Here is a 12,998-nt window from a genome sequence, read left to right as displayed (position 1 = left end):
TTCCCAGAAGAGTGGAGTTTAATGTAACAGCAAACCTTGTGTCCAGTCTTTTACAAACTTTTGTTCATATAGTGTGTATTAAAGTGACTCAAAAATGTTCTTTTGAACACCTTTTCATGGATCATATAACAAATAATGTGGTGGTGTTGATTAAACACCAAATCTGATGCAAACTTAAACACATCACCCACAGTGTGATCATAATTTTTTCTGGGGCTTTCAGTTCCTCTGCAAATACACTGAGATACATTTGATTGATCCGTCTGATTAAATAGATAAAAGAAATCCACTTACAAAAATACATTCACACTGTAAACAGTGTAGATGTTCATAAACATGATTGCGTGACATGATCGCTTTGTTTTTCAGCATGGCCCTGAGCCTACTAAAAGAAATTGCAATTAAATTAAATTAAAAGGTCCACGATCACCATCTCCAGAGACACTACAAATATTTATTTGTGGAATATATGAAATACTTATGAAAGATGGAAAAGGTAGTTTGAGTCAGAGATCTGCACTGGACGTTGAACTTAAAGGTTGCGCCGGTTTACCACTGTTCCTTCCTTGGAGCACTTTTGAGTTTTGTAGATGCTCTGACCCAGTCGTCTAGACGTCACAATTTGTCCAAATGGAATCCTTACGCTCACCCATTTTTCCTGCTTCTAACACGTCAACTTTGAGGACAAAATGTTCGCAAGCTGCCTAATAAATAAATCCACCCTCTAACAGGCACAATGATGAAGAGATCATCATAAAGTAATAATGTCATAATTTTATACCTGATCTGTGTGTGTGTGTCTGCATTTACAATTGTTAGCATGTTAATTATGTTAATGGTGGGGGGTGGGGGTTAAACATGTTCCAGCTGGAGTGGAATTCCTGTTCATTTGCTCCTCCCTTCATGGGAAAATGAGGGAGTCTGGTGATTTATGGGCAGGTCTTTACATGCTCTGTGTAAGATCAGCTATCAGGTTGGAGTGAAACTTTATCTTCCTCTTTAACTGCTGACCAGAGCGGTCTGACACGGGGGGGGGGGTTCAGCTAAAGTTAGGGACAGACACAGCGACTGGGTCAGGGCGAGCGAGTTCTCCCTGCAATACACACAACATCATTACAAACATCTGATGTGCAGCATTGCAAAGAAAAACAGCGAGACAGATACTCCGTAGAATTCTGATGGACGTTTAGTGCATTTACAAAGAGTATTTCCGTACAGCTGGTGTTTCCTCTCCTCAAACCTACTCCACTTCCCCTTCAGTGTGGTGTGAAGAAGAGTGAAAAACGAAAGAGAACGCACACCAACTGGTTGATTCTACTGAAACACATGTCTCAACAGGACGAGCGTTACATTAGGAAAAAAAGCTTAAGGTAGGCTGACTAAAAATCTTCTCAAAAATCTGTTTTAATCATTCAAATGAGAGATGGGGCTCATTCTGAATACATTTACCGTTAAATTCACAACGCCGAACAGGAAGTGTTTACGCTTTCAACTCATCTTGTGACATCCTGTACTTTTTTACAGAAACTTCTCGACATCTTCTGTAGGACTCGTTACATTTTTCTTTCACATGTTTCTGCGGTACAAACAGATCGTTCACATTAATCAGATCCAGCTTTTACTCTCGTCTCTCCATCTCTGAGAGAAAAAAAAAACACAAACGCCTGCTGTGAAACAAAAACACGACTCAGAAGTGAGATAAGCTGTAATCGTATGCCGGGCTGGTGGGCTATTTTTGTTTGCTAGGCAAAAGGGCGTTTCCTCCATATTTCGTTTTTTTCCATGAAAAAAAGGAAATTCTGAGCAATGTTTATATGTGATAGAAGTAGAAGTGGGAGGAGATGACACTTGACCCAAGATTACAACCAGAAGAAAGACAGAGGTCTGTTTTCAATTCACTGTGAGAGGAAGCACATGAAAGCATGAAAGGGTTTACGAAAGACCCTCTGGGAGAGTTTCTGTTTGGTAGAGAGAAAGCCAAAAACAAAAGAAAAAGTAATATCTATGGGCAGTGGAATTAAATACAGTTTGATAAACTTCCCCTGGTGCTCTCTCTCTGCACCATTTTTTACACCAATATTACACGATCAGTGATCATCCGATATCCAAAATATAGCTTATTTAATAGCTTATTTTTTTACGAATAGCAGCATAGTAACAATGTCACAGTTTTAAAATTCATACATTTAAGAATACGTGAAAACTCTGTGTTCATTCACTATTTATTAGGGATGCGCATCTCTATAATTGAGGCCAATGCGATTCACATCTCTATGCATCACCACTGATACGCTACATTAAAGATACATTTGAATCGACTACCGATGTGATGCGATAAGATTTACCCTTATCACGATGCAGCGTAATCCGATTTCCATTCGATTCAACGCATTCTGATTTGATGCAATGCGACCAGTGTTGGGCAATAATGAGTTATTGTAACGCAGTTACTTTTGACAGTAACTAATACTGTAACACGTTACTTTTTAAATAAAGTAACTCTGTTACCGTTACCGTATGGAGCGGTGTCTGTTACTTTTTTAAATGAATGAATTTGGGCTGAAGTGTAGCCTACAGTCTAACCTGATTACAGCAGCAACGCATTGTAGGATTGGTGGATGAACCACTGTAAACACGAAGAAGACGCGCTGTGGGCGTGTCTCCGTTTATTCAGGTCTGTGCGGCAGTAATGGCGAGTCGAGGCGAGAGCAAGACGAGTTTCTCAAAGTGGAAATATGCTCATTATTTCACTTTAGTTAAGTATAAAGACAAAACTTTTTAGTCAAATGTAAGCGGTGTCTTTCTGGTTCGAAGGTCGTATCTACTGCGATAGCAGCAACTTCAATCTATCGAAGCTCCTTCAGAAACTCCATGCCTCGACTAAAAAACCCCCAGAAAGTTACAGCTCTACCTCTGCCATGTTAATCTGTATTCTATGTGACTCTCAGGACACGCCTCGGTCTCCGTAGTGTTGTTATACGTCATATTCATGTAGCAGCAGCGGTGCTGAGAGAACGCGCTCGAGAAACAGTTTAGCGAAGAGAAATCAATCTACATGAAATATTGTTTACAAATTATGGCCCATTTTCTAAATAATTAAAGTATAGCCCATCTACTAATAATTATATACTAATAATTTTTTTTTTACCGATGCAAATGTGTTAAAAACAATGCATACAAATGCTATACAAATGCTAACTTGTATATGATGCACAATTTTTTAAATCTATGCATTACATCGTTACCTTTTATCACAAAAAATGAGCGAATCTTACCATCCCTTCTATTTACTTTGTGCTCACTGCCTCATTTATCTCAGAGTTATAATTAAACCTAATGGTCAACCTGGGAATTGTAAATAACACTAATATGGGCCCATTGGGCCAGGAATCATGCTGCCCCATGATCGCTCTATAAGTGCTCAATATGAGTTGTGAGGAATGTTAATCACAAGGGTTGCCACAGTGGTTTTTTTTAAGCAATTAGATCTTAATTTATAAAAAGTAAAAAAAGGAATAGCTTTCTTCAAATATTAAAAGTGCAAGTATAAACAGTATATTTTAGATATTTTACAATGATGGTAAAAGTGAAACGACTGTGGAGTGGACTTCTGAAGAATGTGTGCTATTTTCAGGGTTTTTTTATTATGTGCTTGGGCTGAAAAATTTTCCTGAAATCTGGCAACCTCGTTAACATATTGATAGAATGGTAACAGGGTATACGCCATATACAGGTGAAGGAAGGTATTTTGAAAACTATTATAGACATGCTGCTAGACCAGAGATCCTCCACCTTTTCGTAAGTGAGGGATCCATAAAGTGATAAAGGATTCTTGAGGGCTGTTTCTTTAATATACACAAAATATATAATTTATTATAAAAAATTTATATAGGATAATATATATTGTTTTCCTTTTACACTACCGTATTTTCCGGACTATAAGCTGCTACTTTTTTCCCACGTTTTGAACCCCGTGGCTTAAACAACGAAGCGGCTAATTTATGAATTTTTCCTGGGTTTTTCCCGGTTTCACAAACTTCAAGCCAAAAAACTGAACCCCATAACATTAGACCAATGAAATTTTCGAACGGAAACGGAAAAACGCACCTCACCTGTGTTCTGAGCTGCACGGCATCAGGAGAAAAAACTTCCACCGGTGTTTTTAAACGCACGACGATGCCAAAAGATAAACTCTCGAGAGAAATAGTTGTGAAAGGAAGGAGGAAGACAGTGAACAATGACTTTCTTGGTCGGCTACTGTTTAGATACAAGCCGTTGTAACGTGTTGAGTCTGGGTGAAGGAAGAGCTCGCTAACTCCAGTTACAACAGAAATCATATAAGCACAGACAGGTTTCCAAAACTCATGCTTTTTTATTTTTCTTGGCAACAGCGTTAAGGGTTAGTCAAAGAAACTTAGAAATGAGCATCAGAAAATAATAAGGACATAATCCTCAGTCTTACACACGCGCAGTAATACCGGAGGGAATGCAGTGGCATGCTATTCCCAAAATACCGCTCTGCTCTTAAAGGAAGCGCAACATATTTCACTCGTTACAACGTGTGTAACGTGTCTTTCGTTAAAGCCTGTGTAAAGTACATTAGTGTAGACAAAAATAAAAAATTTGTAAAATTCAGTGTGTGCGGCTTATATATGGGTGCGCTTTATAGTCCGGAAATTACGGTACTTTTAATCACATTTCAAATATATTTTTTTTCTGAGGAATAATCCTTGAGAAATCATGAAAATATATAATAATAAATGTGTGTGCCTAATGCATGAGTCAAATGGGATAGTCTTTCGATTTCATTTTGTTTGAGGCGATGTCGTCATTAATGCCATCCTACAATGTCAAAATCTTCACGTCATGCTACTGATTTCTTGCCTTTTCAAGGTGCTGCGAGTGTAACTCTACACTCTCTCACTGGTACTATGAAAGAGATGGACAGCATTACTGCAAGAAAGACTACTGGGTTCGCTTCGGAGAACAGTGTTGTGGCTGCTCAGAGATCATCACCACCGGCGTCATTATGGTAAAACCATCATTACGTAATCCCTGTATAGACACTTTCTTCATGATCCTCTAATGTTATTGTGAGGAGTATTTATCTAAAGAGCTAACTGATCTCGAATGACACACCAAGCTTTTCTACTCCTTCTCATTCATGCTTCCTTTCATTCATTGTACAGATCCAGCTCATATTTCAAGCGCTGATGTCACCACTACCCTTCCTTGACCTTGACATCCTATTTTCCATTGTGTTTCATGAAAAGAAATTGTGCTTCCTTCCTCTGTAGGTGGCGGGAGAGCGCAAGTATCATTCAGAGTGTTTCATCTGTGATCACTGCAGCATGTTTATTGGAGATGGGGATTCCTATATTCTAGTGGACCATTCCAAATTATACTGGTGAGTTGGATTCGGAATTACGACACATTATCGGGAAACGAATTTGGTGCAATTCATTGTGTCCTGAATGCTGTTTATAATGAACAATTTCATAAACTGTTATATTTATCTTGTCTTTAGTGACCACTGTTATTATCAGCAAGCATCAGCAAGGCATCCAGGAGCAGGATCTTCCAGGCGTCCACACACTGTGGCACTGGTGTCATTTCCTCCTTCTACAGAGAGCAAGAGAGGTCTCTTGTTTTCTGTGGCTCAGTGCCCTGTCAGTGGAAACAGCCCCATTATCAAAGTAACCAAGTGAGTCTATATGTTTTATAGCACAGGATTTTAGTAAACCTTCTCTCAACATCTTGGCTCATTTTGCACTATTTAACCCTCCCCAGGTTAGATAAGATCAAGACCAGTCCTGAAATTAAGGAAATGATTCACGTTGGAGACACTGTTCATGAAATTAATGGAATCTTGGTCCAAAACATTCCACTCAGTGAGGTACAGTACTGTAATATATACATAATAATATATATATACATATACATATACACACACATTATATTTCCAAAAGTATTGGGTCACCTAATTCCACATTATCATCATTTTAGCTTTTATAAATATCTTAACTCTTCTGTTTTACATACATTTTAAAAAGTATGTGTTAGTCATTTTGTTGTGATGGCGCCACCGGAATGTAGTGACAGGAAGATCGGATCATACAAGTGACTCAGTTCTTTGAATCTCGTTCATCAAAATGAATGAAATGTTTTTTTTTTGTCATTTACTTTATTTCGCTTCTTGTTACATGTTCAGTAAGCAGATCCCACAAAACATCTACATACACAAACTTTGTTTATATTTCCAATAATGAAATTCTAACAATGCAGCTAAGGACAAATTATGATAAACAGAATGAGTAGCTTCACCTCTCATACTGTATCTTCTGTTTTGTGTCGTTCTTTTGTCACATGACTCCTTTAATTATTGCAACAATAATGTCAAGATTCGGAATAAAAAAAAACCCGGATCTATTGCATCGTGTAGCGTTTATGGGAGTCTACAGCGTGATAAAAGAACGAACGACTTGGACTCATGAGACGAACGATTTGGTTCTGTTTCCTGTGTAACGTGCTGCATAGCGTTTATTGGATTCACATGAAAAAAGAACGACGTGAAATGTCGAGAGAATAACTACTGAACTCTGTTCCTGTACATAACCTACAGAAAACGAACGAATCACTCTTTAAAACCACTCGTTCAAAACGAATGAATCGTTCATGAACAACCCGCCACTAACGTCGAATATATATGTACCGTAATTTCCAGACTATTAAGCGCACCCAAATATAAGCCACACCCACTGAATTTTACAAAGATTTTAATTTTGAACATAAATAAGCCGCACCTGTCTCAGAACACAGGTGAAGTGTGTTTTCATGCCCGGTTGTTTTAGCGTGATGAATGATTCTCATTTCCTGTAGACAGTCCGAGTGAGCGGCAGGTCAAACATCAGAGGAACATCATCCATATTTATGATGTGGTGCGGCCCGATTCAGTGGGAGCGCATCTGATTTAATATAAAGAGTTTCATTGGTTCACCTGAACCCGTTCCGCAATTTCATTGGTCTAATGTTATGGGGCTCAGTTTTTTGGCTTGAAGTTTGTAAAACCGGGAAAAACCCAGGAAAAAATGCATTAATTAGCCGCTTCATTGTTTAAGCCGCGGGGTTCAAAGCGTGGGGAAAAAGTAGCGGCTTATAGTCCGGAAAATACGGTATATATATATATATATATATATATATATATATATATATATATATATATATATATATATATATGGTGAGGTTTTGTCTAAGGAAATGTTTATATAATATTATTTTTATATAAATATTAATATATATGGGAGGAGTCTCTAGTGTCAGCAGTTTAAGGTTTTAAGATAACACACAAAAGCTGTATGCATTTTTTTTGTGTTATTAATTTGAAGAAAGAGTTAAAACAAACAAGTTGGTGAGAGAAAAGAAATGTATGGCAGCTATAAACAAGAAATTGAGGTAACTTGTTACATGTTTCACAACATTGATCATAATTATAAATATTAAAAACATTATGTCACTTTAATTATAATCTGATGCTGTACCTGGTATATATTGTAGGTTTTTTGGGCCATCATCCCAGACAAACGATGACCAGTGGTGGCATTTTCTTTGGTCGTGCCTCCTAAATGGTGGTGGAAGATGATAGCTTAGTAGTTTAATCTTTGAGTTAGTGATCAGGATGTTGGGGGTTTAAGGCATTTAACCCTCAGTGTACTGTATCATGGCCAACCCTGTGCTCTGATCCCAGCTTCCTAACATCACTGAGACATGTGAAGACTGTGCTGTAAATCAGCAGTCCCCAACCTTTTTTTGCTGATGTTGATCTTCCATCATACTCAAACCCAATCGTATTAGATCCATGTCACAGAGTGTGATCTGTAATGATCTAAGAAGATCACTGAAATTGTAAAGTCTGTAGAAGACGTGAATTCTGCAATTACGTAACACCCTGTTTAGTATTTTTTTTTAGACATAACACATCACATGTAAACCTTTAACAGATCGACTTGATGATCAATGACATTGAGCACTGCCTGAAACTCACCGTCGAACACAACCCTGAAGATCTTTCCAGTCCGGAGCATCAATCATGTCTGTTGGACGAGGAAGCAGACCAACCAGGGAAATTAGACATCTTCACAACTCTTACCCACAGCGTTCATTATCGTGCCAAACACGTAATGTAAGATTAAATACAGTCAAAATTTCTAACAATGATTTATTACATGCGAAATAACTGACCTACTATAATGTTTTTTCTTTTATAATCTCGGTGGTCACATTGTTCCCGTGTAGGCGCAGTTGCAGCATCGAGAAAAGCCCATGTTCCCAAAGCCATTTGCCTCTGCTCGCTCACAGGAGAAACATTAATCGATCTGAATCTTTGCGAGTTGATTCGATCAACAAAACAGAGCGCATCTTCCGTCCTTCAGACCTCATATACGGGGAAGTGATTGGCAGGGGCAGCTTCGGCCAAGCCATCAAGGTGAAAAAGAAGCAGTTACACTGAATCCCATTAAACTTCCCCTGAAAGTTACAATAAACACAATTTCTACCTTCGTTTATCAGGTGACACATCAGAAAACAGGCGAGGTCATGGTGATGAAGGAACTTCTACGTTTCGATGAAGAGACCCAGATGACATTTCTCAAAGAGGTTTGTGACCACTGTATTTTATTCTCGTATCAGATAACTTCTTTCTTCAGAGTTTCAACTCAGTCTTACTTCCCATTTTAGGTGAAAGTGATGCGCTGTCTGGATCACCCAAATGTCCTGAAGTTTATAGGAGTTCTTTACAAAGACAAGCGAGTAAACTTCATCTCAGAGTATGTGCAAGGAGGAACTTTGAGGGAAACCATACAGAAAATGGTATTTCGAATCCATAATTTCTTTTTTTTTTAAATCAGTATTTTTTAATGCAATAATAAAAAGTGTGCTAATAAGCAAAGCATTTTTTTAATCTAACAGGACAACAATTATCCATGGAAACTAAGAGTAAGCTATGCAAAGGACATTTCTGCAGGAATGGTAAGCACTGTGGCAGACATGGATAATGTATGTATAAAGATACTGTAGGTGTGGAAATTAAAAAGAAATCTGTCCAATTTAGATGCCAATGATAGAATTTCATTTAGATATACACTATATGCCAGAGGTATTGGGTCACCTGACCTTTCTTGCTATATGTGCTTCTTTTCTAAATTGTTACTATAAAACTGGAGGCACTCAATTGTACTGGTGATGTAATAAACATTTTGCATTCACTTGAACTTGGAAACCCAAAACCTGCTCCAGCATGGCGATGCCCCTGTGCACAAAGTGTGCTCCTTGAAGATCTGGTTTACATGGTTTGGAAAGGAAGATCTTGCTGCTATAGAGCTCTGATCTCATCCCTACTGAACACCTTTGGGATGAATGTGAACACTGACTGCACCCCAGGTCTCCTCACCTACATCAGTACCTGGCTTTCATAATACACTTGTGGCTGATGAAGACAAATATCCATAAGCACACTTCAAAATCTAGTGGAACATTTTACCAGAAGAGTGGAGGGAATTAGAATAGCAAAGTTGGACTAAATGTGGAATGTGATGTACTTATGATCAGGTGACCCACATACTTTTGGCAATATTGTGTGCGTGCGTGTGTGTGTGAGTGTCTGAGTGTGTGTGTGTGTGTGTGTGTGTGTGTGTGTGTGTGTGTGTGTGTGTGTGTATATATATATATATATATATATATATATATATATATATATATATATATATATATATATACAAAAAAGAAATCAATTCCTGACCAAGAATGAACGTTTTTCAAACTATTATAAAGTAGATCCTCAGAAATACACCATTTGGAGTCTTTTCTATGGCCAACTATCATAAAATCATGTAAAAGTAAAAAGGCTACACTGCACCGCTATAACAGCAGTAACAAAGACCGTATGGACATGAACTTATCAGTGCATACCATCTTGTTTTCTTCGTCTAGGCCTATCTGCATTCCGTGAATATGATCCATCGAGATCTGAACTCACACAACTGCTTTGTTAGACAGGTAAGGATGCATAACAATCACCATGCTTCTTCTCTGCTTGGTGGCTCTCTCTCTGAGGTTGGCGTCTCTCTCCTCTTTATAGGCGTCGCCGGATTGAAACAGAGCTCACTGATTAGTCTCATCAGCAGGTGTTTCTTACCGCACCAACACATTTAATAATCATTGCAGAATTGCCTGAATTCCAGTATTTAATATATGTATATGAAACTTCATCAGAAAAACAGGTACATCATTTAAATGGGCGATGGCAGTGGTGGGGCAGGGGGAACTCACTGGTGCCCCCAGCTGGTTGCGCCTTAGGCAGCCGCCTAGTTTGCCTATGCCTAGAAATGGTCCTGTTACTGTGCATCAGACAAAAAAACATTTTATTATTTCTGCGTCAGGTTTTACGCCAATCAAAACATTTCACTCAGGCAATTATAAGATTGGATTACATTGAGTATCAGTAGATTAATTTATTGCGAAAATTCTTCCAGCTTCAGTAAACGTTTTTTTTTTTTCATGAACAGGGTTGCAATGGATTTGGATCCAGCCTTGGGAATTCCAAATGCAACTCATGAGAATTCCCATCGTTTTGTCATTGCGAAGAAAATCACTTGGTTTATGTTTTACAGAACCATTCTGTTGTGGTGGCAGACTTCGGGCTGGCTCGACTCCAGAGAGAGGATAACTCTCAGACCAAGAACTCTTCTCCTGAGCAAGCATCAAAACAGAGTAAGGCACACAGAAAAAAAAGATATACAGTGGTGGGGAACCCATACTGGATGGCACCCGAGATGATCCGAGGTAAGCAACTGAGACAAACCAAACGGATATAGAAGCATAGGTTCTTCATAATCATGAACTTTTCTTCTTCTTCTTCTTCTTCTTCTTTTCTTTTATTAAGGTATTAGCTACGATGAACGTGTCGATGTCTTCTCGTTTGGAATCATTCTCTGTGAGGTAAAAAAACCTTAATATTATTTACAGTGCATCCGGAAAGTTTTCACAGCGCTTGACTTTACAGCTTTATTCCAAAGTAGAATAAATTAATTATATTTCTCAAAATTCCACAAACAAAACCCCATAATGACAATGTTTAAAATCTTAAAAACTAAAACAATCACATGTACATAAGTATTTACAGCCTTTGCCATGACACAAAAAACTGAGTTCAGGTGCACCCTGTTTCCACTGATCATCCTTGAGATGTTTCTACAAAGTGATTGAAGTCCACCTGTGGAAAAAACAGGTGATTGGACATAAATTGGAAAGACACACACTTGTCTATATGAGGCCATACAGTTAACATGTCAGAGCACAAACCAAGCCATGAAGTCCAAGGAATTGTCTGTAGACCTCTGAAAAAACAAAAGATTGGATTGTCATCCATAAATGGAAGAAGTTTGGAACCACCAGGACTCTTCTTAGAGCGGAGCCGCCCGGCCAAACTAAACAAACGGAGGGAGAAGTGCTTTAGTCAGGGAGGCTTTCTGTGGAGAGAGGAGAACCTTCCAGAAGAACAACCATCTCTGCAGCATCCACCAATCAGGCCTGTACGGTAAAAGGCACATGATCGGCCCACCTGGAGTTTGCCAAAAGGCACCTGAGGGACTCTCAGACCATGAGAAACAAATTTTGAAACCAGGCACCGCTCATCACTTAGCCAATACATCCCTACAGTGAAGCATGGTGGTGGCAGCATCATGCTGTGGGGATGTTTTTCAGTAGCAGTTTCAACAAAGTATGTGTTTTTTATTATATTTTTTATACATTTGCAAAGATTTCAAACAAACTTTCTTCACGTTGTCATTATGGGCTTTTGTTTGTAGAATTTTACGGAAGTTAATTTAATTAAATCTATTCTGGAATAAGTCTGTAACATAAAATGTGGGAAAAGTGAAGCGCTGTGAATATTTTCCAGATGCCCTATAGATACTACATTTTCTATTAAACATACAATGTGAACATATATTTGTTTCTTTGGTGCAGCTTATTGGCAGAGTGTACGCTGATCCAGACGATCTCCCACGCACTATGGAATTTGGACTAGGTGTCAAGGAATTTCTAACGCGCTACTATCCGGCAGAATGTCCATCGGCTTTCTTTCCTCTCGCTGTTTTTTGTTGTGACTTAGACGCTGGAAAAAGGTTAGGGCTTCGAATCTCTTTTCTTCTTCTCCAAAATACGGATGTGAAGAGAACAATGCAGCTGAACGTTTTACTTTCTGTTACAGGCCCTCATTCCCAAAACTAGAAGAATGGCTTAAGAGCTTGCTAATGCACCTCGACATCAGACTTCCTCTCATCTCAGAACTGGATAAGGAACAGAAAGCATTTTGGGAACAACACAGTAAACCTGGGCACGAAAATGGTTTCAAGTCTGAACAAAAAGAGAAGCGAGTGTCGAGCCAGGAGTGATGCTCTGGGGATTATTCCTCACTGTGGACGAGCTAAGAACAAACTGTGAAGGGACAATTTAGTTATGACTACGGTCATTTCAAGATAATCAGGGGGTCCCTTATGATGGCAATTTTTTTCTTTTTTTTTTATTGCAGGCGAATTGATTAATGAAAAGGGAGCATGTAGCCACAGTAACACATTTATAAGACTATCTGAGAAAGTACACATTAAAACAAATGCTGGAGGTTACCAGAAGTTCTCACATTTTTGTCTTATTTACTGATTAATTTATAAAAAATGTGAATTGTAATGTGAATGCAATAATCCAGGTACAAACTGGCTAATGTTGTACAGTACAAACTTTCTTTTTATTTTCGCTAATATCTACACATTATTTATTTATATAAACAGTGTGTATTTATTTCAAGTACAGATTTTTTTATTTTTTACTTTTATTAAGCCTTCTATGATAAATACATTTTTTTTCTGAGATTGTATAACCCTGAAATAAACATTATTTTTAAATCTCCAAAAATGCACAAATGCCTTTACTGTGTTAAATACCTG

The 12,998-nt window shown here is 38.2% G+C and overlaps 1 protein-coding gene across 1 annotated transcript; it reads left to right on the top strand.

Annotated features, from left to right (window-relative positions):
- Positions 1 to 951: 951 nt before the first annotated feature.
- limk1b (LIM domain kinase 1b) lies at positions 952 to 12,864 on the top strand. Its single transcript, XM_046867157.1, has 15 exons — positions 952 to 1,370; positions 4,894 to 5,032; positions 5,298 to 5,407; positions 5,528 to 5,704; positions 5,791 to 5,896; positions 7,998 to 8,179; positions 8,293 to 8,482; positions 8,566 to 8,652; positions 8,734 to 8,865; positions 8,965 to 9,024; positions 9,985 to 10,050; positions 10,665 to 10,836; positions 10,937 to 10,992; positions 12,022 to 12,179; positions 12,266 to 12,864. The coding sequence occupies exons 1-15, from the start codon at positions 1,327 to 1,329 to the stop codon at positions 12,447 to 12,449; spliced, it is 1,863 nt and encodes a 620-aa protein (XP_046723113.1). The 5' UTR covers positions 952 to 1,326; the 3' UTR covers positions 12,450 to 12,864.
- Positions 12,865 to 12,998: the final 134 nt, after the last annotated feature.

This window comes from Silurus meridionalis, chromosome 15, assembly GCF_014805685.1.
Source record: "Silurus meridionalis isolate SWU-2019-XX chromosome 15, ASM1480568v1, whole genome shotgun sequence".
Lineage (NCBI taxonomy): Eukaryota > Metazoa > Chordata > Actinopteri > Siluriformes > Siluridae > Silurus > Silurus meridionalis.
This window is presented reverse-complemented; position numbering and strand designations above follow the sequence as displayed.